The sequence below is a fragment of the Moschus berezovskii genome, chromosome 23, assembly GCF_049115385.1.
Source record: "Moschus berezovskii isolate FMDL1 chromosome 23, NW_MosBer_1.0, whole genome shotgun sequence".
In the NCBI taxonomy this organism is placed as follows: domain Eukaryota; kingdom Metazoa; phylum Chordata; class Mammalia; order Artiodactyla; family Moschidae; genus Moschus; species Moschus berezovskii.
In genome coordinates, this window is record NC_142482.1 from 22,384,116 (window position 1) to 22,411,296 (window position 27,181).

At 41.7% G+C, this 27,181-nt stretch overlaps 1 protein-coding gene across 1 annotated transcript; it reads right to left on the reverse strand.

The window, feature by feature from the left end:
* Window positions 1-63: 63 nt before the first annotated feature.
* PXT1 (peroxisomal testis enriched protein 1) lies at window positions 64-27,077 on the reverse strand. Its single transcript, XM_088831333.1, has 4 exons — window positions 26,814-27,077; window positions 18,906-19,086; window positions 7,655-7,785; window positions 64-881 (listed from the first exon to the last, which is right to left on the reverse strand). The coding sequence occupies exons 2-4, from the start codon at window positions 18,955-18,957 to the stop codon at window positions 777-779; spliced, it is 288 nt and encodes a 95-aa protein (XP_088687459.1). The 5' UTR covers window positions 18,958-19,086; window positions 26,814-27,077; the 3' UTR covers window positions 64-776.
* Window positions 27,078-27,181: the final 104 nt, after the last annotated feature.

The following is a 27,181-nucleotide window of genomic DNA, read 5'->3' on the forward strand; positions in this document are numbered from 1 at the left end:
AAAAAATGGGATGTTTCCCTTTGGAAGGACAAAGACGATACTATATATGATCAAACTACAAAATTATGAACTTGTATGAGCAGGAACAAGGGGAATCCCTCCTTCACAAAAGAAATATGTACAGGTGTTTCATGCTCAATAAAATAACCATATTTATTTCATTTTTAATTATTAACTTTCTAAAATAACACTTTTCCTACAAAGAACTCAAAACAGAACTTGTAGTTTATAACAACAAACTTTCTTAACACTTGTCATGCTTCTCAGAGGGTGGAGGGAGGGAATAAGAGGTAGACAGAACTGTAAAAAGAGCAGGGGTCGCTACAGATCTGGACACAGGCAACAAGAATGAGGCCAACAGGTCACTGGAGGGCCTGCTACCCAGGGAGGGGGCCCAGGAGAAAGCACCCATTTCTGTGACCTCTGGTTTGGGAATGAGGTTCAGTGGCACTCATGGGAGGTTCCCTTACAAGGTTTCCTTATAAGGAGCACTGGGGCTATCCACAGTGCTGGCGTTTCCTAAGCAGTAAGGCCTCCTGGGTTCCTAAGTTCCTTGGGCTCCATACACCATGAGACCGTCACAGACGTCTCATTGCTGGTTGACCAGTAAACAGACAAATGGCCAGTGGGTCCACAGTTCTTCAACAGAACAGACAAAAGCGGCGATGGGTGAGAAGGGGAGGAGGAGTAGAAGGGTCTTCTTTGCTTCTGCCCCCGTGGGATTCATGTTTTCTCAGAGGGGAGAAGGGAAGCAGAGCCTGCCGCTTACATTCCTTCTACATCAAATGGTTGTTCCAGAGAAAGCGCAGCAGCATGTGAACTCCTCCAAAGAAAACGAAGACATAGTGAGCCAGGATAGCTCTGCCTTCTTGCTGAAAGTTCTGTTTAAAAAGAGGGCAAGGAAGGGAGGGTGAGTTTTTTAAAAAGGTGATAAAATAATCCAAAGTTAGAAATTCATTATTAATATTAATTCAGTCAGTGCCACAAACTCGCTTCTCGGGCTGCTTTGTGAAGTGTCTGAGTGGAAGAATATCTTGGTCTGTTCATGATGTCCGTACCACCCACACAGCCTGGGGAAGTTTTCCTCTGGACATCTTTTCCCATCTTCACCATCAGCAAATTGGGCACTCTTTTCCAGGTTGATTAACCTCTACCTCTGGCTTCCCAGAGCACTTTCTTAGTCCTCTCAAAGAACCAAGGGAGTCTGCTTTGGGGTTGGAAGAATGGACTTTAGATGGTGAAGAGGGGTGAGTGTGAGCTTGGTTGGAAGCAAAGACCTCCGCAGGTTTCTGGTGCGTGCTCAGTCGCTTCAGTTGTGTCTGACTCTTGCAGCCCCATGGACGGTAGCCCACCGGCTCCTCTGTCCGTGGGATTTTCCTGACAGTACTGAAGTGGGTTGCCACATCCCCTCCTGCAGGGGATCTTCCTGACCTAGGGATCAAACCTGCATCTTCTGCATTTCCTACATTGCAGGCAGATTCTTTACCGCTGGGCCCCTGGGAAAGCCCATAAGTAAATACCACTATAACTGGAAACCATGAAAGAACTTGTTTTTCCCTTTTATAACTGATATCAATTTAAAAAACTGAGCGACTTTGACAGTGGTCCAGTGGTTCAGTGATTAAGACTCTGCGCTTTGACTGCAGGGGGTGCAGATTCAGTCCCTAGTCAGGGAACTAAGATCCCACATGCCATATGGCACGGCCAAAAAATTAAAATTAAAAAAATTTTAATTAAAAAAAGAAAAATTGAATTTCCTTCCTGCAAAGCAGACAAGAAAACGTATAGCGCACTGAGTCAGATGCTCCTATGATTAAATTCCAGTTTTGCCACTTAGCTGCTGAGTAACCTTGGATAGGTTATCCAATCCTGCTGAACCTCAAATGCTTCTCCTGATATACCGATTCCACTAATTCATAGAGTTATTTGGAAAATTAAATGAAACAAATAAGAGTATCTCAGATTACCTGAAAGAAAATGTTTAGTAAATGTTCATATCCCACCTGTCCTTCTAACAAACTTAAATGTCTTATACATTACTGTCAGGGTCCCAGAGAAAACAGATGACACAGTCAAATTAGGATAATACAGGGTCAGATGAAGATACTTTATGCAAGTCGGGGGAGGAGGCATGAGGGGGGCGGAACAGCAGAGTCATTGCCACCCCTCGGCCTGTAGGGACAGCGAGGGGGCAGCTTCTAGGACCCAGGATAGAGTCCTATGGAGAAAAATTTCAAAGGCACATTTAAGATCCTAAAAGCACAGAAAGAATGTTTTAAAACATACTTTATAGCTAGGAAAATTACATGCCCCAGATTAAAAAAAACAGGTCCATGAACCAAAATCCCTCAAAACTAGATGGCAAAATAGGTTGAGAATCAAGGCCAATTTGAAAACACAAAACACTTGCTTAAGTGAAAAGAATAAGAAGTCAAGCTATGTGATAGCTTGAGGACAATCAATTCAGCAGATAAAAATACACCTTGGTGAGCTCCTTGCCAGGGAGCTCCAAGAGCAAGAATCAAAGTTTCTTTAAATATATCAAAAGCAGGAAGGCATCTGGAGAATCAGTGAGACCACTTGATTAAACAAAGTACAAAATGTGAATAAATGATTGCATATGAAAGAAATATACCATGCCAGATTCAAAATTTTGTTAAAGTTACTTGAGTTAAGCCTGGAAGCAGCAGAGTAAAGCCTTTTAGCATTTTAGAGTCAAACTGAGGAGGAATTTTTAAAATTATTTTAAAAATATTCTGTGGTCTTTTTGAAGTGCTCTAAACAATTTTGCAATACAAGAAAGATTACTTTAAAAGTCTAGGTCAAAGCCAGCTTTGTAAAACACTGCAACGAAAACTAGGGCAGGTATAAGTATAGACATAGATCAGTGGAATAGAATTGAGAGTCCAGAAATAAACCCCCAATTTATAGTCAGTTGATTTTCAACAAGGGTGCCAAGGCAATTCAGTAGGAAAAGAGTACTCTTCAACAGATGTGCTGTGACAACTTAATACCCATATGCAAAAGAATGAAGATGAACTTATAACTCATACCATATATAAAAATTAGCTCCAAATGAGTCAAAGACCTAAATTTAAGAGCTAAAACTCTAAAGCTCTTGAAAGAAAACAGGCATAAATCTTCATGACGATTTCTTAGATATGACCCCAAAGCACTAACAACAAAAGAAAAATAGGTAAACTGAAATTCATCAAATTTAAAACTTTTGCACTTCAAAGAACACTTGTCAAGATGAAAGACAACCTTCAGAATGGGAGAAAATATTTGCAAATAACATATCTGATAAGGGACATATATAAGCATATATAAAGAAGTGTGCTGCTGTGCTGTGCTAAGTCACTTCAGTCATGTGCACCTCTGTGACACTATGGGCTATAGGCCTCCAGGCTCCTCTGTCCATGGGATTCTCCCAGCAAGAACACTGGAGTGGGTTGCCAGGCCCTCATCGAGGGGATCTTCCTGACCCAGGGATCAAACCCACGTCTCTGACGTCTCCTGCATTGGCAAGCGGGTTCTTTACCATTAGCGCCACTTGGCAGGCCCAAATAAAGAGCTCCTACAACTCAATAATTAAAAGACAACCCAATTTTAAAATGGGCAAAGAATCTGAATAGACATTTCTCCAGAGATTTATACAAATAACCAATAAGCACGTGAAAAGATACACAACATTAACTATCAGGGAAGTGCAAATCAAACCCACAGTATGTCTACTTCACACCCACTGCTGCTGCTGCTGCTGCTAAGTCATTTCAGTCGTGTCCGACTCTGTGTGACCCCATAGACGGAAGCCCACCAGGCTCCCCTGTCCCTGGGATTCTCCAGGCAAGTACACTGGAGTGGGTTGCCATTTCCTTCTCCAATGCATGAAAGTGAAAAGTGAAAGTGAAGTCGCTCAGTCGTGTCCGACCCTTAGCGACCCCACAGACTGCAGCCTACCAGGCTCCTCCATCCATGGGATTTTCTTTTTTTTTTTTTTCAGTGAGCAAGTCCCAAAACTTTATTTTCCAGTGCTGCTTTTATACCCTAAGTTGTGCACATAATAATAGAGAAAGGGAGGTATAGAGTCACGCCAGAATCACGCAGGGTCAGCAATCTTGACCCTTATCAGGATCAGGGCTTATTTTGGTATGTCTCATGATATACAAAAGTTTTAGGTGGTTTTACATCATCTTCTGGCCAGGGGGCCTGCTAACAGTTTATGGCCCTCTCTCCTAACAAAGGTTGCTGCTGCTAAGTCACTTCAGTCGTGTCCGACTTTGTGTGACCCCATAGACGGAAGCCCACCAGGCTGCCCCGTCCCTGGGATTCTCCAGGCAAGAACACTGGAGTGGGTTGCCATTTCCTTCTCCAATGTGTGAAAGTGAAGTCGCTCAGTCGTGTCCGACTCCTAGCGACCCCATGGACTGCAGCCCACCAGACTCCTCCATCCATGGGATTCTCCAGGCAAGAGTACTGGAGTGGCTTGCCATTGCCTTCTCCCCATGGGATTTTCTAGGCAAGAGTACTGGAGTGGCTTGCCATTGCCTTCTCCGTCACACCCACTAGGCTGGCTATAATCAAAGAGACAGTTAACTAATTTTGACAAGAATGTGGAAAAACAGGATCCCTCATACCTTGCTGGTGGGCCACAATGTAAAATAGTACAGCCGCTTTGGAAAACAGTCTGGAAGTTTCTCAAAAAGTTAAAGTTGCCATATTCCATTCCTATGTATGTTCTCACTCCTACGTATGTTCTCAAAAAAAACTGAAAACACACATCTACACAAAAACTTGCACACAGATGTTCATAGCATCATTATTTATAATAGTCAAAAAGTGGAAACAACCCAAACGTTCATCAACTGATGAATAAACAAAGTGATATATATATATACATACAATGGAATATTATTCAGCAATAAAAAGAAATGAAGCATTGATTCATGCTACAACATGGATGAACCTTGAAAAAAACATTGTGTTCAGTGAGAAGGGTACGAAAGAGGATGAGATGGTTGGATGGCATCACTGACTCAATGGACATGAGTTTGCTCAAGCTCCGGGAGTTGGTGGCCTGGCCTTCTGCAGTCCATGGGGTAGCAAAGAGTCGGACACGACTGAGTGAACTGAACTGAAGTGAAAGAAGTCAGACATAAAGACCACATATTATATTAGTCCCTTTATATGAAATTTCAGAATAGACAAATCCAGAGAGACAGAATGTAGATTGGTGGGGCTGGAAGGAAAAATGGGAGGAGGTAAGAAGGGACTACTATTGGGTTTGGAGTGTCTTACTGGGGTGATGAAAGTGTTCTAAAATTGATTGTGATGATGGCTGTACAACTCTAGGAGTAAACATAAAGCCACCATTATACTGTTTAAATGGATGAATTGTATGACATGTGAACTTTCTCAATAAAGTTGTTTTCTTAAAGAAAGAAAAGTGTTAATTTATTAAGCTGCAGAGGTAAATTTAAGACATAAGTAAATTACAGCTTAAAAGGTAAGGGGAAAAAATCATTACCAAAAAAAAAAGGGTAAGGGAAAGGAAGAAAAGGAAAATGGAAGTGGAGGTGACATAGAGAAGTGACTTCCTGATTGGGTTGAGATAAATGCAGAAAATAGGTGGTTGTGATTTTTCCTACTCTGCTCTCTCCAGAGAAAAAATTAGAAGGAACCAGGAGTATTCAGAGTGCTAGCTGAAAAAAAAAAAAAAAACAGAGTGCTAGCTGATAAAGAAGCAGAAAAGTTGAACTAAGGACTTGCCTGTAATTCATCAAGCACAGTCATCAGTGAAAACTGCAGAAGAAACAAGCATCAGAGGAAGGTGGAGAGGACCACGAGTGCTCTGTAGTAAATGACGCATGGCCAAGAAGTGTTCAACTCAAATAAGGCCAAAGACAAGTTGTTGGCTTTGATAACAGGTACTGATCATTATATAAATATAAATCAGAACATGGCACTCTTCTGCTCTCCCTCCCCAGAAGCTTCTCTCATAAACACTTAGGGTAAAACCTGAAAACCTTTTACCATCACTCCTAAGACAGAGGCCAGCCCCTGGACCTCAACACCCACCCCGCTCAGCCATTCCGGCCTCCTTGCTGTTCCTTACGCCTGTTCCTATGCTAAGGGCTTGGCACTCCCAGTTCCCTCCGTCTGGAACACTTTCTCCCCAGGTATTCCCCTGGCTCACTTCCAGTCTGCTCAGATATCACCTCCTCAGAGAAGCCTTTCCTGACGGCCCATTCAGAGTCATCTCCATCACTCAGTACCCCCAGCAGGCTAGCCATTTACTTCACTGTTTGTCCCTCTCCTACATTATGAGTCCTATGAGAGTAGGCTCATCTTCCATCCTGCTCTCTGCCGGGAACTGAGTCTGGCATACAGGAAGCGGTCAATAAATACCTGTTTGAGTGAAGGTCTGTCAATACCTGGGACTGAGTCTGGCGCATAGCAGGTACTCCATAAATATTTGCATAATCGGTCTATCAATATTTTATGTGATTATTTCCTTCTTGCTTTTAGTAACGTTATTGTTGGGACCTTCTGTTCTTGTTTTGTCTCCGGGAATGTTTTATTTGAGGGGATGGCTGAGTACTGCCACATTTGAACCAGAGCATAGAAAGGGGCCTGGCACTCCCTGAGGTCAGCATGATGGCAGCAGCAGGGATAAACAAGAAATCGCCACAGGTACTTGTCCTGTGATGAATTTAAGAGCAAAAAGTTGGGCTCTAACAGTAGGGTCAGCCACCTGTCCTACCACAGACCCACATGGTTATACTCTCTGTTGCCAGTTACAGGTTGTTCTGGAGGAAAACTAAGTCGGCCGTGGATTTCATCGCATCTAAGATTTGGGCTTCCCTGGTGATTCAGATGGTAAAGAATCTTCCTGTAGTGCGGGAGACCAGGGTTTGATCCCTGGGTCAGGAAGATCCCCTTGAAAAGGGAACAGCTACCTACTCCAGTATTCTTACCTGGAGAATTCCATGGACAGAGGAACCTGGCTGGCTACAGTCCATGGGATCGCAAAGAGTCGGACATGACTGAGCGACTAACACTTAGATTTAAAACAGTAATCTTTATGTTTTCCCTTATTACTTCTTATAATAACCAGGAGAAACAAAGAAATCAGGGAGAGCTGGGCTTAGAGCATAACCTGGGTTGGTTCAAGGAGGATAACCACAATCTAAGTCAAAGGTTCTCCTCCATCATGGAGCATTACATTCACCTGGACTCATCTCTCAAAGTGGGGCCCAACATCTGTAGTTCTTAAAACTCCACAGGTGATTCTCACATGCATCCTAGTTTGAGAGTGTGAAGCAAAGTTTCTCACATTTATAACTCAGATCCCCGAGGGTGTGTGCAAAATGGTAAATTCTGATTCCAGAGCTGTGGGCTGGGGTTTGTGCACATCCGGTCAGCTGCCAAATAATGCTGATGCCACTGGTCCGTGGACCAGTTTTTTGAGAGGCAAATGTGAGATCAAACACTGGCACTGGCTCAGGTTCTCAGTCTTCAGATCTAATGCTTGGTAATCTGGACATTATTAATCCATGCATTCTGCTAATTCCTGGGCATTCCAGCTACTGGGCAGCCGTTGTTCTGTTTGCTCTTCCCAGCTAGGCCCTTGCTGGGGAAATTTAAGTCTCACCTCTTGCACCATTCTCTGCTCAAGGCTGTCCCCGATGTTTCTCAGCTGCATGGCCAACTTGTGAATTATTTCCTCCTGATGATGGTTCTGGCCAACACTATCCTCCTTGGGCTGAGAAGGTGGACTGTGATCTACATTGATAGAAAAGAGTTCTAAGAGATAACTGCATTAACTATTGCTCATCACGAGTCACTTAAAACTGTCATAGACAATGAGAAGAATGAAATCCCATCACCACAGTGATTATTGAAAGCAAAGCCTTGCTCTGGAATAAATAGCTCTGTCCAGTAGAAATATAATTCAAGCTATATATAAATTTTAATTTTTCTAGTGGTAAATCAAGTAAAAAATAATTTTACTAATGTATTTTACTTAAGACAGTGTATCCAAAGTTCAGTTCAGTTTAGTCGCTCAGTCGTGTCCGACTCTTTGCGACACCATGAACCGCAGCACACCAGGCTTCCCTGTCCATCACCAACTCCTGGAGTCCACCCAAACCCATGTCCATTGAGTCGGTGATGCCATCCAACCATTTCATCCTCTGTCATCCCCTTCTCCTCCTGCCCTCAATCTTTCCCAGTATCAGGGTCTCTTCAAATGAGTCAACTGTTGGCATCAGGTGACCAAAGTATTGGAGTTGCAGCTTCAAAATCAGTTCAGCTTCCAATGAACACCCAGGACTGATCTCCTTTAGGATGGACTGGTTGGATCTCCTTGCAGTCCAAGGGACTCTCAAGAGTCTTCTCCAATACCACAGTTCAAAAGCATCAATTCTTTGGCACTCAACTTTCTTTATAGTCCAACTCTCATATCTAAAGTATTATAACATATAATCAATATAAAATTATTAGTGATATGTTTTGCACTCTTTTTATTTAAGCTTTCAAAATCCAGTGTTTATTTTATACTTACAACACATCTCAATCCAGATATTAACTAATTTCATTAGAAAACCTTGTATTTTATTTCATGAAGTATTGATTTGTATTTAGATTTCATGAAGTTTACAATTAAAAAGTAAATTCATATATCCAAGTTGTTTCACACATACCTAAAACTTTTCCAACAACTAAATCAAGTATCAGTTTTTTAAACTTAATTAAAATTAAATAAAACTTAAAATTCAGTTCCTCAATTGCACTGGCCACATTTCAAGTGCTCTATTATATTCCAATACTGAATTTTTAATATCCAAAAGGAAAAATTATCTCACTTTATGCTGAAAATTGTGTGGATGTATACATATCCACACAGAATTCTGAAAATAAAACTGTCATCTAAATGACCTAGTGGGGAATTTGGAAAAATCTCATTGTTAATCTTTTCAACAGAATAATTCCTTCATAAAGCAAATAACAAGCCTCAATGTATTGGGACTTTAAAAAATGTTGTATCAACATGCAAAAGGTTCTTTCTGTTGCACTTAGGAAAACTTTTAAGCAAATATGACTTTAAGGTTTTGTAAGTGCTTTTCCACTGCCAGCTGTAATATTTTAATATTTAATTTAAAATGTAATATTTTATTGTCTCACATGGTGGTCATCTTTTTATAATCTTGATTTTATTCAATTAAAAAAGAGAGATCTAGGGCCTTTTGGTCTAAGACTGAGCACAAGCATTGACTTTTTCGTTTCTCCTAGTCCCTCCCAAGACCCCACCAAAATGAAAGTATAAAAAAAGAGTAAAACTGCAACAGTGCAAAGAATGGGAAGCAGAGTCAACAGCAGATGAGAGACCTATATGTGTTTCTAGAAGGCAGAAAGAAGAGAAGACAAGATATAGAGTAGTGAGCCAGAAAGAGAAAGTGCCAAGAACCCATGATAGAAAGCCCCTTCACTCAGCAGGACCCAGAAGCTGGGAAAGGGAAACATGCCATTGACTAGAATTCTGATCAGGATCTACTGTACCATGTGGTACCCTTGACAACCCCAGCCCACTGGACCCGTCAGATTTCAGGCAAAAAGTCCAGACCACTCTTCTCTAATAGGAGAACAAATCTTGTGGAAAGAGCTAAAACTTCTTTATGAGTGTTGGTGCATCAGGTCGAAGGTCTTCTTGTTCTGGCATTTGAGGGATCTGGGGCCAGAAAGTCAGCTCCCCTAACTCATCACTCTCAAACTCCCCCAGTTCAGACCCCCTATTTGAGTCCCCATTCAGTGAGGAGCCCTGGGAAGCAGTAAGGCATAGTGGTAAGATTCTGAAGCCAAATCATTTGGGTTCAAATGTAAAATCTATAGATAAAACTGTGTAACCTGGGAAAGTTATTTAATCTCTCTATGCCTTTCTTTCTTCAACTGTAAAATGGGACTGGTAATTATTATTTTGTCAATTCTAAGATTTTATAATGCCTCCAAAAGAGAATGTGTTTTATAATCTATGGCATGTCATATTCCAGCAGCATTGTTTATTTTCTTAGTAGGAAACAAAATTATAGTACATTTTACAATTGATGGAATATTAAACTTAATGAGCAGAGAAGGAAATGGCAACCCATTCTAGCATTCCTGCCTAGAGAATTCCATGGACAGAGGAGCCTGGTGGGATATGGTCCAACTACCTTGTAGAGGGGTTGTTGAAATGATTGAGTTAATACATTTACCCTGTGCAGGACCACACCTGGAAATGGATAAATGCTATATGACTGAGTGAGTGAAAGTCGCTCAGTTGTGTCCTACACAGACCCCATGAACTGTAGCCCGCCAGGCTCCTCTGTCCATGGAATTCTCCAGGCCAGAATACTGGAGTGGGTAAGCCTTTCCCTTCTCCAGGGGGAATCTTCCCAACCCAGAGATTGAACCCAGGTCTCCCGCATTACAAGCGGATTCTTTACCAGTTGAGCCACCAGGGAAGCCCAAGAATACTGGAGTGGGTAGCCTATCCCTTCTCCAGGGGATCTTCCCGACCCAGGAATAGAACAGGGGTCTCCCGCATTGCAGGCAGATTCTTTACCAACTGAGCTATTAGGGAAGATCAAATACTATATCAGTGTTAGCTACTGCCACCAACTGGGAAAATAGTCCTCATATAACAGCAGAAAAAACCCACACAAGTTAACTGGTCAGTTGTTTGTTTGTTTGTTTTTTAATAACAGAAGATCACCAGGCAACTGAGAAGAACCATAGAATGAAAGAGAAATACCAGATAAACAAACAAAATAGTGATCCTGAAGAAAACAGATGTAATTCAGGAAACAGAAGAGAATGTTTGCAAGTTCTAATGTATATGTTTAGAGCGATTTAAGAAAATATTACATTTAGTGACTTCCCTGGCGATCCAGTGGTTAGGACTTCACCTTCCCCAGGGGTTGTGGGTTTGATCCCTGGTCAGGGAGCTAGGATCCCACAGGCCTGTGGCCAAAAAACCAAAACGTAAAAACAGAAGCAATATTGTAACAAATTCAATAAAGACTTTTAAAAAATGGTCCACATTAAAAAAAATCTTTATTAAAAAGAAGAAAGAAAATATTACACTTAGGAAACAAAAGAAAATGCTATGAAAAAAGACTAAACCTACAACAAAATCTTTCAGTTTTTAAAAATATGATTGCTAAAATTAAAAATACAATTGATTGTCTGAGAAAAGAAAATCACTCAGGAAAAAAAATCAGAATTTTTAAATAGGCGAGATAAGATAGGTGATATACAGAACCAATCTGGAAAGATCAGCACCGGATTAGTAAGAGTCACAGAAAGAAACAGAGGAGGAAAATTGTTAAACAGCATAAGACAGCTTCCCAGCACAAACTTCAGATTTCTCATCAAGAAAAAAGAAAGCCCCACCAAATTCTCAGGACAACAAAAGGGGAAATAAAATCCTCACCTCTGGACCATACTGACATTTCAAAAAATGTCATTTTGGCTAAAGATGCTAAAGATCTTCAAAGAAAAACATGGGTTAGTTTGATGACTGATTTTCCATCAGTAATGGATTCTAGAATATAGTAGAACAATTAATACCCTCAAGAATTTTTTTTTTTTTTTGTCATGCATGCTTTGCAAGATCTTAGTTCCCCAACCATAGAGGTTGAACCCTGGCCCTTGGCAGTGAAAGCATCGAGTCCTAACCACAACCACCAGGGAATTCCCACCCTCAAAGATTTTATAAAAAACTATTTTCAACCTAGAAGTCTCTGCCTACCTAATTCTCAATAATTTGTGAGAGGTGAATAAAGACATTTGCAGACATGCAAGGACTCAGGAAGTTGTTCTCCCATAAACAATTTCTTAGGAAGCCTCTTGAGGAGGTTTTCCAGTGAAACAGAGTATGACTAAACCAAGGGGAAAAAAAATAAAATCAGCAAAAAGTGGATCCAACGCTGGGAAGGGGAGTCCCAGGATGACAGGCCCAGACAGTGATGAGATTGGAACAAGAGAACAGTTCTAGAAAGGAAGACCCCGAGGAAAGGGAGATTTGATCGAAAACATAGTATGATTGAAAATTTAGGAAACTTGAAGATATCATAACTACAAATCATGTGAGCAGTGGAGGAGAGGCAGTGAGAAAGTCCAGAAAACAAAGGTAATGCAGAAAGTTTATGGTGCAAATGAGAAGCCAGTTAAGATGTGGCTTAAGTTTAAATGGTGCTTTCCTGATAGCTCAGTTGGTAAAGAATCTGCCTGCAATGCAGGAGACCCCAGTTCAATTTCTGAGTCAGGAAGATCTGCTGGAGAAGGAATAGAGTCGCAAAGAGTCAGATTAAACTGAGCGACTTTCACTTCCATGACCCACTACTTGTAGATCTGGATTATGTAAACTGTCAACAGTCCATCATTTAACGTACAGCACACTGTCTCAAAAACGTACATAACTATGCTTTGACCTTAATAGACAGAACAGTTCTCAGAGTTTTGTGAGAGGCTATTCTGGGGTTATAATCTTCAATTTGGCTCGAAATAAAATTTCCATTTCTTTCTTAGACCAACTGATCAACTTTTTTTGTTGGCACTCAGCCTGATTTAAGCAATCACAGCTTTAATCCCCTATTTCATTACTTGGAGATGATTATTCTCAGGGAAAATCACTTCAGTACCTATGGACTTTATTGGTGGTAGTGACCACTCCTGAATCCCAGAGTCTTAAGAGAATGTGAAGAGTATTTGCATAAATATAAAGGTAAACCTTTATAACATAACAAATGGAGAGAAGAAAGGGCAACTGAGTGGGGAGACCTTCCAAATGAGTATCATCAACTTCAAAATGGGTTTAGAATCAGCCCTGTGCCAATCAAAAGCATGATGATTTGCAACCATCATTTTAACTGACTGTCATCTGGGAAGTACAAAATCTAGTATCTGCAGTATGAGGACGGAATACAAGTTGGGTAAGTTTCAGTAATGGACGCTGGGAGAAATGGAGCTATAAGAATGCTAACAAGCCTTGGGTTTTCCAGCTGGGTAGACCAAGGGGCAGAGAAGGAAGGACCTAGAGATAGGACACAACAGAAGATTGTATTCAAAGCAAGAAGTGTGTTTTGTATTCTGGAACTCAGCATAACTACTATTTGTATTTCGTGCATGTCTGAGCAATTACTGGTGAAACACTTGTGGGGTGGCAAATGCGTGTGTGCTCAGTTATGTCCAACTCTTTTTGACCCCATGGACTGTAACCTACCAGGCTCCTCTGTCCATGGGATTTTACAGGTGTGGATACTGGGGTGGGTTGCCATTTCCTCCTCCAGGGGATCTTTCCGACCCAAGGATCGAACCCATGTCTCTTGAGTCTCCTGGATTGGCAGCTGTGTTCTTTACCACTAGTGCCATCTGGGAAGCCCAAAATAACAGAGATGATACTGCATATTAGATGTGTGTATCAGCATACTTACCTATTGGATACACATTGTCTATGTCAGTAATTATGGGTTACCATTACTCCCTAAGAACTTGGAATTAAAAGAAAAAAGTGTTTTCTGAGAACTTAGAGACAAGATCAGTGTATGTTTAGTGAAAATGGGTGAGATGAGCAGTCATCGGAAGGGGAGAGGCTACTAGCTCTCTCTTGCACGAGCCGTTCCCTCTGCCTGCAACTTGCACCCTCCTTAACCCCCTCAGGTCTCAGTCCAGGGTTACATCTCCAGGGAAGCCTTCTGTAACCTCCCTCCTAGGTCAAAGCCCCATTATAGCATCTGGACCTCTTAGCACCCTATCACATTACATTTAACAGTGGTATATGTGATTGACTGCTGTCTGCCTTCTTTATCTGACCATCTGTGCCAGTAAGGAAGGGGCTGTTACTGTTTTTGTTCACCATTGTCACCCAAGTATGTATTGCAGTGCCTAAAATATAGTTGGCCCTAGTATTTTTTTTTTAATGAATAAAAAAGTCAATGTGTCCATCTAGAGGAGGGAAGAGAGAGATGGCGAGCCTTAGGAGCACCAAAAAAAAAAAAAAGCAAAAATGAGCATCCAAGGGACTTCCCTGGTGGTCCAGTGGTTAAGAATCTGTCTGCCAGTGCAGGGGTCGAGGGTTGATCCCTGGTCTGAAAACTAAGATCCCACATGCCACAGAGCAACTAAGCCCATGCACCACAGCTACTGAGCCCTTGTGCCCTGGAGCCCATGCTTGGCAACAAGAAGCAGCACCACAACTAGAGAGTAAAATATATATATATACAAAATGAACATCCAAGTGTTGCAGGAAGGGGGGACCCCTTCCAGGGCCCCCCTCCTGCAACACAAGCACTCTCAGAAGCAGAAAGAAGCTGAAAACTGGACCCTCTTCTGACTTCTACAATTAATATATCCCATTTACACTACCTATATATCTATGAGTGTCTCTGTGTTAGTTGCTCAGTTGTGTCCGACTCTTTGTGACCCCATGGACTTTAGATTGCCAGGCTCTTCTGTCCATGGTATTCTCCAGGCAAGAATACTGAAGTGGGTTGCCATTCCCTTCTCTGGAGAGTCTTCCTGACCCAGGGGTTGAACCTGGACCTCTTTCATTGCTGACAGACACCCCACACCTTGTGAAGCCTCAATTCTCCGACCAGGGATTGAACCCGGGCTTCATGCAGTGGGAAGTGCAGAGTCCTGTTGGTGCCAGGAAATTTTTCTATGTGTGTATATATAATTCTGCCCTTTCCTACCAATAGAGAAGGAAATGGCAACCAGCTCCAGTATTCTTGCCTGGAAAGTCCCATGGACAGAGGAGCCTGGCCAGCTGTAGTCCAGAAATCACAAAGAGTCGGACATGACTGAGCGCACACACTTTTCCTATCAATACTTATTACATTTTTAGAGGTGGGCAGGGCCTCTTTCCACTTTTAATCATTTTTGTTTTCCCAAGAGTGTCTAATTTATCTTAAACGACGTATCAGGACGGTTGCTCTAGACTTCTCCAAATCCTACCCACCTCCTAAACTTTTCTAAGTGTCTTTTAGTTCTACATGGGCTTCCCAGGTGGTGCTAGTGATAAAGAACCCTCCTGACAATGCAGGAGACCCAAGAGATGCAGGTTCAATCCTTGGGCTGGGAAGATCCCCTAGAGGAGGAAATGGCAACCTATTCCAGTATTATCGCCTGGAAAAATCCCATGGACAGAGGAGCATGGTGGGCTATAGCCAGGGTTGCAAAGAGTTGGACACGACTGAGTGCAGGTGTGTGCATGTACACATACACACACACATTCTCCATACAAATACTATAGGTTCCTCCCCCCCAGCACCAGATACATTCATATGGCTAGTGTTCAGTTCAGCTGCTCAGTTGTGTCCAACTCTGCAACCCCTGGACTGCAGCATGCCAGGCCTCCCTGTCCATCACCAGCTCCTGGAATTTACCCAAACTCATGTCCATTGAGTCGGTGATGCCATCCAATCATCGCATCCCCTGTCGTCCCCTTCTCCTCCTGCTTTCAATCTTTCCCAGCATCAGGGTCTTTTCCAATGAGTCAGTTCTTCGCATCAAGTTGCCAAAGTATTGCAGTTTCAATATCAGTCCTTCCAATGAATATTCAGGACTGATTTCCTTCAGGATGGACTGGTTTGATCTCCTTGCAATCCAAGGGACTCTCAAGCATCTTCTCCAACATCACAGTTCAAAAGCATCAAATCTTCGGTGCTCAGCTTTCTTTATAGTCCAACTCTCACATCTATCCATGACTACTGGAAAAACCGTAGCTTTGACTAGACAGACCTTTGTCAGCAAAATAATGTCACTGCTTTTTGATATGCTGTCTAGGTTGGTCATAGCTTTTCCTCCAAGGAGCAAGCGTCTTTTACTTTCATGGCTGCAGTCACCATTTGATTGATTTTGGAGCCCAAGAAAATAGTCTGTCATCTGTTTCCATTGTTTCTCTGTCATTTGCCATGAAGCAAATGGTACATGGTAGCTCAGACAGTAAAGCGTCTGCCTACAATGCGGGAGACCAGGGTTCGATCTCTGGGTTGGGAAGATCCCCTGGAGAAGGAAATGGCAACCCACTCCAGTATTCTTGCCTGGAGAATCCCATGGACTTAGGAGCCTGGTAGGCTACAGTCCATGGGGTTGCAAAGAGTCGGACACGACTGAGCAACTTCACTTTCACGGGACCAGATACCATGATCTTAGTTTTTTGAATGCTGAGTTTTATCCCAGCTTTTTCACTCTCCTCTTTCACTTTCATCAAGAGGCTCTTTAGTTCTTCATAATGTCTAGTGTAGTTGCCCCCAAAGTAACAGAGATAAGTTTGGGCTTCAACCAGTCACTTTCCAGCCAACAACGGCTTGTGAGTTTCATTTTCAGTCTGTGTTGCAGCCTGGGACAAAAGCACTAAGAGGAGAAAGGGATCTTCTCAATCAGCTTCTTCATTAAGAGTTCTCTGTATCTAACTTATCTAACCTAGAGAGTTGGACTGGGAAGAAGGCTGACCGCCGAAGAATCGATGCTTTTGAACTGTGGTGTTGGAGAAGACTCTTGAGAGTCCCTTATACTGCAAGGAGATCCAACCAGTCCATTCTAGAGGAGATCAATCCTGGATGTTCATTGGAGGGACTGATGCTAAAGCTGAAACTGCAATACTTTGGCCACCTCATGCGACGAGTTGACTCACTGGAAAAGACTCTGATGCTGGGAAAGGTTGGGGGCGGGAGGAGAAGGGGACGACGGAGAATGAGATGGCTGGATGGCATCACCGACTCTGTGGACATGAGTTTGAGTGAACTCCGGGAGTTGGTGATGGACAGGGAGGCCTGGCGTGCTGTGATTCATGGGGTCGCGGAGAGTCGGACACGACTGAGCGACTGAACTGAACTGAACCTATCTAATCTGCTAAAGCTGAAACTCCAATACTTTAGCCACCTCATGCGACAAGCTGACTCACTGGAAAAGACTCTGATGCTGGGAAGGATTGGGGGCGGGAGGAGAAGGGGACGACAGAGAATGAGATGGCTGGATGGCACCACCGACTCGATGGACATGAGTTTGCGTGAACTCCAGGAGTTGGTGATGGACGGAGAAAGAAATGGCAACCCACTCCAGTATTCTTGCCTGGAGAATCCCATGGACTTAGGAGCCTGGAAGGCTACAGTCCATGGGGTCGCAAAGAGTCGGATACGACTGAGCGACTGAACTGAATCTATCTCTGTCATCCGTCCATACATCCAATCAGGTTCCCAGCACGAGAGCTTCCAGGGTCCTCCACGCGACCTCCCACACCTTGATGACCTGCGCGCTCAGCTGTTCTCAGACCCGCTCGGCGACCGGAAAAACCCTTGGGGCGGGGCTGGCAGTAGTGGTCACGTGAGCGGCTGTGACCAATGGGAAGTGCACACGGCGCGCCGTGCCCAGAGGCGGTCTCCGGCGCGGGGGGTGGCGCTCCTTGTTCGCTACCTGCTTCAAACCCGACTGAGAGGGAGGGAGACCAGGTATCCGGGGTACACCACCAAGCCCCTCCAGTTATCCTGGCTTTAGCGTTCTCGACGTCATAATAACTCCGTGTCCCTCACACTGCCCCCTTCAGCCTGCGCTTCAGCGATAAAAGGGGAGGAACGCGCTGCTGCTTGCTGCGCCTGAGGGAAGGCAGTGGGAGTGGGGGTGGGGCGCGGCTTCCGGCCGCTGCCGCCTCTGACTGAGCTGCAACCGGCGGCCGTTGCACGCGCTGTTGGCGCACCAGACAAAAGTGCCAGACACAAATAAGGTTTTACATATGTAATAAAACGAGAACTCTATGCAAAAAAAAAAATGCAGATTAGGCTGTTGGCTGTCACTCTAACTCAAACGTAGTAGCATTCGTAATTCTTCACCCTTCTGCTTTTTTTGAGGTGAAACTAATTAGGAAAGCTTTTGGGGTAAATGTGGCAACCGCCCACAGCGCACCTCAGTTTCATAAGGACCAGTGAGGATTAAGTGATACGGTGAGTGTGAAAACGTTGGAAAAGATTTGCAGTAAAATGCAAGTTCTAGAATAGTGCACAACTTTGTGAATTTACTAAAAGCTACTGAATTGTGTGCTTTAGAAGTTTGACCTTTATGGTACGAGTTACATCTCAACTTAGAAAAACGAAATGTATGTTCTACAAGGTAATCCTAGGTGACACAGTCTCAGGTTTGGAGATATTGTTGTTGACACCTGTCCAGATGAAAATTCAAAATTTTGGTCAATTGAGTTATTTTTAGAAAAGGGATACCATATTTGATGTGGCGGCCAGAGTCTCATCAGGATGCTTGAAATTTTCACTTTCTTAGGGGCATGTGATTCTTTTAAAGTGGAAAATAGTTTGTGATTAATTTAAATCCTTTCAGGTGTCTAGCATGTTTTTAATCTAAAAGTCTAAAACCGCATGCATTTAACTCTAACATTCTTTAATGCTTTTCAAAACACAGCACTTTAGTTTTTCAACATTTTGGGACATTCAGGAATCATACATTTTTGAAAAACAAAATTTCAAGTTTATCTTTCCCTCATGTTCTTTCCTATATTGACAATATCAAGAAGGAACCTACACTGAACGTTCCCTACCTTAACAATGCAGACATTTTCAGGTCAAGTTTAAAGGTATATTTTTATTAAAACATGAATTTGATCTATTTTAGTGAATTTGGGATCATCTTAATTAGTTGTCACATCAGTGATTCAGAGCTAATAGAAACTAGGATATTTATACCATGACGCAAAGTCAGTTTTAGATTTTTACTATGTAAGAACTTCGATGAATAGATTTACATACACTACTTCTTAATGTTTAAATACTCCAGTGCCCAATTTTATATCTTCAATACCAGGAAAAATACAAGCTAAATAGAATATTTAACTTAGTTTAATACAAATAATATCTTACCTGGGTTCCTTGACATGGCTGAAACTGGCTGGGAGCTGACAAGTTGGGTCATGTAAGCATTCTGAAAACTGTATTTCACCCACAGTGATTTGCAACAATTTGTTACATTGGGAGAGGGATTCAGAAGTTCTTTAGGTTCATAAACAATGGCATCATGTGTTTTCTTCTTGATGCTTTTTTCCTGTTAAAAATATTTTTAGAGGATTTCTCCCATTTCTCAGTATATATTTGGTATGATAAATGAATACTGATATTTTAATACAAACAGCCTTTATTCCATATAGAAAAAGGTTTTGCATTTGGGTGGAAGATGGAACAGGGTGATCTGTAAGTTCTTTTTCAACTGAAGTAAACATCTATGTTGTTTGGTCTTTAGATCTGATACATCACCCTATATCCTCATCACCCAGCAGTTTCTCATCATCTTAATAGTTACATTCATCCAGGGAACAGTCTTAAATTAGTACACATAGAAGAGAGACAAATTATTAATAGTATGGCCAAAAGAAAAACAGAATTAAAAAACCTAGACAGGGTGTGTGTGTGTGTGTGTGTGTATTTTCTCCCCAGAATGGCTCTTGTATTCCCTCTTTAATACTCCATATACACACAGTCCATCTCTGCAGACACCAATGAAGGCTATTCTGTGCACACTCCTCCCTTTTCTTCTAATATTAAAGCACCAATTGGAGAAGGCAATGGCACCCCACTCCAGTACTCTTGCCTGGAAAATCCCAGGGATGGGGAAGCCTGGTGGGCTGCCGTCTATGGGGTCGCACAGAGTCGGACACGACTGAAGTGACTTAGCAGCAGCAGCAGCAGTAAAGCACCACTCCATTAAGTTGAAGCATTGATGATTTTCATTGTCTATCAGTGTACTTACTTATCTTATTTTAAAGGTTGGACACAGAGTTTGACTTGCTAAAAATAGCAAGGTAAAAACCTTCTAAATCTAAGCAGTTAACAGAAAATCAAAGAATGACTGAGAGGTCAAACTATAAAAAACAACTAAAGGTAGCAGAGGAGGCCTTCTGAAGCATTGGATCAGTACTGTCCAATAAAAATATGTGAAATACATATGTAACATTAAGTTTTCTAGTAGATACATTAAAAAGTGAAAGGGAATAGGTGAAATGAATTTTAATGATATGTTTTATTTAACCAAATGTATCCCTAAATAAATTTCAGTGTTATCATTTCCACAGGTAGTCAATATAAAACTTATTAATGAAATATTTTATATTCTCATTAGTGTGTAAGTCTTCAAAACCTGGTATATATTTTACAGCACATCTCAGTTCAAATTAGGCACACTTTTTGTGCTCAGTTGGAGACGGCAATGGCAAGTCACTCCAGTACTATTGCCTAGAAAATCCCATGGATGGAGGAGCCTGGTAGGCTGCAGTCCGTGAGGTCGCTAAGGGTCGGACACGACTGAGCGACTTCACTTTCACTTTTCACTTTCACACATTCGAGGAAATGGCAACCCACTCCAGTGTTCTTGCCTGGAGAATCCCAGGGATGGGAGAGCCTGGTGGGCTTCCGTCTATGGGGTCACACAGAGTCGGACACGACTGAAGTGACTTAGCAGCAGCAGCAGCTACATTTGGCCAGTGGCTACTGTTTGGGACAATAAATATGATAAAGCTGTATTGCAGCTTTAGAAGAAGAAGCAAGAACTGAAAAGAAATGGCTTTGAGAGAACGACAGTAAGCAGCAGTCTCAGCTAGAAAGACTAAGTTGGGGAATATCATCAGGTAAAATTCTCATTTTTTTAAATTAAAGGATAATTGCTTTACAATGTTGTGTTGGTTTCTGCCATACGACAGTGCCATCAGGTAAAATTCTGATCTCATCGTTATTCAAATGTATGATATTTTCCAGTGTAGGATGCTATTACAAATTTTGATTATTGTAATTTGGGCCAGATTTAGGGTGTGGGAGCTGTGGGATGAAGTGTAGTATGTGCCTCGTCATTTTTGATGCCTTAGGCTGCCTGACATTTTAACTGTTCTCATCAGGCAATCTTCTAACCTTTATTTGATTTCTCAAGTTAACTTTCTACTGGAAAAAGGACATCCTCTCCAGCTAATGCCTCAGAGCCAGATCAGACCTGGGTACAATTATTAAATTACTAAAAGAGCAAAATTGACATCAAGATATAGTTTCGGGGTGAGAGTCTTGTCTGAAAGAGCCAGCTGACAGCGTTGCCCCCCAGCTCACTGTGAAACTCATTTTGTACTGGTTGTTCACATGATGTTGCTAGATAATTGAGAATAAAGTATCTAATAATGGCCTGTTAAAGTAAATAATTGAGCATATTAGACTTCATTTTCCCCAAATAGGTTTTTATTATAATTATTCCCAAGTAATTCTGCAGGATGTTATGAGATATTTATTGAAACATAATCAGTGCTAATTATACAGCCACCTTTTGGTATCCATGGAGGATTGATTCCAGGATCCCCTTTGGATATCACATCCACAGATGTTCAAGTCCCTTATATAACATGGTATAGTATTTGCATATAACCTGTGCACATCCTCCCATATACTTTAAATTATCTCTGAAATGAAGTGTTAGTCGCTCAGTCGTGTCAGACTCTTTGCAACTCTATGGAGTGTAGCCCACCAGGCTCCTCTGTCCATGGAATTCTCCAGGCAAGAATACTGGAGTGGGTTGCCATGCCCCCATCTCTAGACTACTTATAATACCTAATACAATGTAAATGCCATATAAATAGTTGTAAATATAATGTAGATGCTACATAATTAGTTGCTCAGTTCAAATAGTTGCTGGCCCACAACAAATTTCAAGTTTTTTCTTTTTGAAACTTTCTGGAATTTTCTGAATATTTTCTATCTAGTGGTGGTGGTGGTTTAGTTGCTAAGTCGTGTCTGACTCTTGTAACCCCATGGACTGTAGTCTGCCAGGCTCCTCTGTCCATGGGATTCTCCAGGCAAGCATACTGGAGTGGGTTGCCATTTCCTTCTACAGGGAACCTTCCTGACCCAAGAATTGAACCCAGGTCTCCTGCACTGCAAGCAGATTCTTTAACTGAGCTACGAGGATGCAGAACCGGTGAATACACAGTGCCAGCTATATTTTTTATCTAAAATTTATTTTTAAATATATCTAAGAAAAACACTAAACTCTTGTTAGTAACAACTTTACTAACATAGTTGTTAGTATAATTGCCTTTAGAAAATGCTGTGACTACCTGAAAACTTGAGGAAATCCAAGGATTCTCAAAAGCATAGTCATGGGAGGTATATGGAAGTCTAAGTAATTGTTGAGCTGATATATGTTGTCTATTTAATAATCATTGGTTTACATTAGGTATCTTATTATTTCAAGGCATATTAGTGATATTTTTCATTTAAGTTATTTATCTGCTTTGGAGGTTGTTCTAATTTAATGTTTAAATGTATGTGAGTCAAGTTTTTATCATTTCCTACAGCAACTAATTCATCTATGGGTTCATATTTTGTTGTCTATGTGTGGTAGCCTGAATAATGGTCCCCCCGAAGATGTCCACATCTTAATTCCCAGAACCAATGAACATTCTCCTTTATACAGCAAAATGGACTTTGCAGATGTGGTTAAGGCTATTGAAAAGCAGAGATTATTCTGGGTTATGTGGACCTGACCTAATCATATGGGTCTTTATAAGAGGGAGGCAAGAGAGTCAGAGAAGGAGATTTAACAGTGGAAGCAGAGGTCAGAGTGATATGAGAAGGAATGCAGGCAGCCTCTAGAAGCTGAAAAAGGCAAGGAAACTGATTCCCTCCTAGAGCCTCCAGAAGGAATGCAGCCTTGCCAACCCATTTTAGATTTTCTACCTCCAAAACCATGAAATAATAAATTTGTGTTGTTTTAGGCCATCCAATCTTTGGTCATTTGAAACAATAGGAAGAGAAAACCTATACAATATGTTGATTTGAGGGCATATTATATTATTGCCAGTACATGATTTGTGTTAGTCACTCAGTCGTGTCTCACTCTTTTTGATTCCATGGACTGTAGCTCGACAGGCTCCGCTATCCGTGGAATTCTTCAGGCAAAAATACTGGAGTGGGTCATCATTCCCTTCTCCAGAGAATCTTCACAACCCAGGGATCCCACACTGCAGGCAGATTCTTTACCATCTGACCCACCAGGAAAGCCCACATGATAATTTAAAAAGTGTTCATTGTACAATAAACACAAGAGTCCATATTATGGTGCGTTCATATTAATAGCGCTATACAATTATAATAATGAGGATTATTGAATTAAAAACAACTACTTATTGGTGGCAGCAACTGTAAATTAAGCTACAAATCTTTATAATGAGCAATATATGTTATCAACAGTAAGAAAAGCATACTGATCCCCTACTGAATGATAAGCATTACACTAGACACTAGCAATCAACAAGACAGAAATGGTCCCTTCCCTTGTGGAGGTCAGCAGAGGAGTTAGGCATGTACATTAATTAGAGTCATGGCAGGTGTTATGTAAATCTACCACAGGGAGTGTACTTAACCTAGTCTGGATGGTCAGGAAGGTTTCATCTATGAATGATGTTTAACTGGGACCTAAAAGATGACTTGGAATTGGCCAGGAAGGAAGATGAGGGAGAGAAAAAGAATATTTCAGAGAACTGGAACACCAAATGTAAAAGCCCAGCAGCGGTAAAGAATTCAAGGCATTTGAAGAACTAAAAATAAGAAGTGAAGAGTTTTCAATTCAAGGTAGTGAGACCTTCCCCATACCACTTCTCTCAAAAAGAGAAAGAGAAAAAAAAAAAAAAAAACCCACAAATTTCATCTTTATTTAGAGTTGATAATCACCCTAAACTTCAGTACATGAAAATGGAAAATGGATGGAGGGTGGCAAAGGACTTAGAAGACCCAAGGAAGGTCAGATCTCAGTGGTGAAGAAGGAGAAACCATGGAGAAGCGAGGCACGTCACCGGGAGGAACCCTGAAAAGACTCCAGAATTGGAAGCAGGAAAAACGCAGAAGGAAGTTAGAGGAGTGAAGATAGAAGGACTGTAGCTCTGGAAAGAGAGATTTGTTTGAAAATATGTTTAAGAAAGTGATCAGATCCCCAGGTCCTGACTCTGCCTGATATAATCAGACTACTACTTTTACCATCATGTGAAACAAGAAATGTCACCTCTGGAATAAGTAAACCAGAGTTCTACTGTGGGGACACCAGGCATGGATTAGAGTGGGAGTGAGACATCTTAATGAAAAGAGAAGAGCTGAGTCTGAATTTGAAAATGAGACACCAGATCTCTTCTTAGTCTCATAAAGAACATCACAGCCACGTTCTTATCTCTGGCAGAAAATAAACGGTGCTTCTCAGGAAAAAATAGCCACAGGCCAGAAAAAAGAGCCACAGATACTGACATTTAAGGGACCCATAGGAACAGCCTACAGTGAATCCCTTCAACTGACAAGACTCAGACACACACTTGTGGCCCCTGATCAGCTTTGGGGCCTTTTCTCTTAAAAGTGGACAACAATCCCCACCCCCAGGGGGAACAACAGTCCCTCCTGGTGGACTGTAGCCTGCCAGGCTTCTCTGTCCATGGAATTCTCCAGGCAAGAATACTGGAGTGGATTGCCATTCCTTCTCCAGAGGAACTTGCAACCCAGGGATCGAACCCTGGTCTCCTGCATTGCAGGCAGATTCTTTACCTTTTGAGCTACAGGGAAGTCTGTAAATACTGGATTTATGTTGAAGATTAACTTCAACTTAAGTTAAAATCTCCAATACGTAAGAATCAGGGGAGAAAGGAATCCCAAGTAACAGAGACAAAGCGAGGAGCATAAGAATACTTAAAAAAAAATATCATAGTATCATCAGAAAAGCATTACATCCATGAAACATGAACAGGATGCTAGAAGAAGAAATAATCTAAGAGCAGCTGGAAACTACAAATACCTTAAATAATTAAAATTCAGTAAAAAATTATGTACTGAAAGAGACAAAGAAATCCTCAAAGTAGAATGACCTTGGAAATTGTTACAAGTCTGAAAGAGTTATGAGAACATTCTGCAAGCTAACTGGCTGATCTCTTTTTAAAAAGTGGTATTATGGGAGATAAAATGGTGGGCAGATGGGGAGCATTGCCCTAGATTAGAAGATGCTAAAGAAGGAAAACAACCAGATGCTGTGTGTGAACTTTGGATCCTGGTTTTAGAAAGGAAAAAAACAAACAAACCTGCTATAAAAAAGTATTCAGATGCAGTCAAATGCATTCTTTGTGGAGGTCAAAGTAGTTAGAGAAGCAAGAGATGAGGAAGGGGCTTAGGTGTTCATTGGAAGGTAGTTTTGCTTATTAATTGCTAGTTAAGACCCCCTGGAGAAGGAAACGGTAACCCACTCCAGTATTCTTGCCTGGAGAATCCCATGGACGGAGAAGCCTGGTGGGCTACAGTCCACGGGGTCGGATAGAGTCGGACACGACTGAGCGGCGGAATGGAATGGAATGAATGGAAGTGTGTGAAAAGCTGGGCTTCTTTGTTACAGGGCTTACTTTGGCCTTTAATATGCCAAATTAAACTTGGGGTCTGAAAATGGAAATTACATTACACTAACTTATTTGACTCTAGGATAGAATCATCTTTAACATCTCCTGAGATGTTCATGTTTAGCAGAACATTTTTGTGTGTGCAGGTTCCTTCAGAATAGAGACATTGTCACAATCGTCATTTAGCATATGGTGTTTAGGGGCTCAATGAATGGTTATTGGATCGAAATTAATTATGAATTAGAAGCTTTTTAAAGTATTTGTCAGAGCCTAACAATTACATAGGCTTTTATTTTGTATTGGAAAAAGCATGGATGTTCCATGTGAGGGATTTATTTAGGAACTTTGGGAAGGTAGCCTTGTAACTTGAACTTCCTGGGACCTTGCTGAGTACTGTCATAATTATTTCAAAGCCAGAATAAAAGTATTATCTGAATATGAAAAAAGTGTTCTAGAGAATTCCCTGGTGGTCAGTGGTTAGGACTTTGCACTTCCACTGTAGAGGGCACAAGTTTGATACCTGGTCAGAGAACTAAGATCCTGCAAGCTACATGGTGCAGCCAAACAACAACAACAACAACAACAAAAAAAAAGTTTGTTGAGGAGAGGTGACTGTATAAATTGTATAAATTTAAATTTGCTGTACTTAGAGAGTTATACCTTTTATATGATATAAAATTAAATGTATGTAATTATTGGTCTCGTTTCTTTACCCTGCGTCCTACATCTCTGCCATGACTTCATGAGACGGAGGCAGGACTGACGGTGGGTTTGCTCCTAGGCCTGAAGAGGCCTGGTGTGTTTCTTCTTGTCCTTTTGCACCTTTGCCATCCCCATGGCCGAGTATTCCCTGGGGAACTGCTGCCCTTCAGATTGAGCATCAGAAAGAATGTAAAACAAAAGGTAGCAAAATGTCAACAGACTAGAAGTAGACTCTCTTTTTACCCTGCCTTTGGACTTCCCTGGTGGCTCAGAGGTTAAAGTGTCTGCGATGCGGGAGACCTGGGTTCGATCCCTGGGTCAGGAAGATCCCCTGGAGAAGGAAATGGCAACCCACTCCAGTATTCTTGCCTGGAGAATCCCATGGACAGAGAAGCCTGGTGGGCTACAGTCCATGGGGTTGCAAAGAGTCAGACACGACTGAGCGACTTCACTTCTCCCAGAGGAAGAAAATTAGAGCTTTATCGTCCAAATCTTCTGAAGAAGCATAAATTACTTTCATTCTCAGGGGAAAAAAGTACTAAAGAAATGAAATAATGAACTCTTTGTGCAATAGAGTAATTCATATTTGTTTCTCCCAAGAAATGACTATATCAGAGTGCCTTGCACACAGTGGATGGGCAATAAATATTTGTAGAATGAAAAAAGGAACTCAACTCACCTCTCCTGGCTTCTGCAGCAGTTCTTTGTTCTTAGTCTTTCCTTCCCTTCTAAGACTAGCTTCCTCCCTCTCCCACTCCCAGTTTCTCTGCCTGATTCCTCCTTCTCCTTCCCTACCTCTTTGTCATTCTCTCTTTTCCTTCTCCCCAACTCTTTTTCTTCAAATATTTCTCTCCTTTATTCTTTCTCTTTTTTCTTTTTAGTTTGATATTGCCTCCACCTTTCCTTCTTTCTGCTCCCCTTCTATTCCCTTGGGATTTCTCCCTCTTAGCTAAACATACTAAATAGTTATCTGTTTGTTTTTCAGTCCGTGGGGTCGCTACGAGTCAGACATGACTGAGCGACTTCACTTTCATTTTTCACTTTCAC

Bases quoted from the DNA above. Each gene is read 5' to 3' on its own strand.
- PXT1 (XM_088831333.1), bottom strand. From the start codon at position 18,957: ATGACCCAACTTGTCAGCTCCCAGCCAGTTTCAGCCATGTCAAGGAAC. The intron at 7,786-18,905 runs GTAAGATATTAT...CTATCAATGTAG, and splicing joins AGCCATGTCAAGGAACCCAG to ATCACAGTCCACCTTCTCAG. The intron at 882-7,654 runs GTGAGACTTAAA...CTTTTTAAACAG, and splicing joins AGCAGAGAATGGTGCAAGAG to AACTTTCAGCAAGAAGGCAG.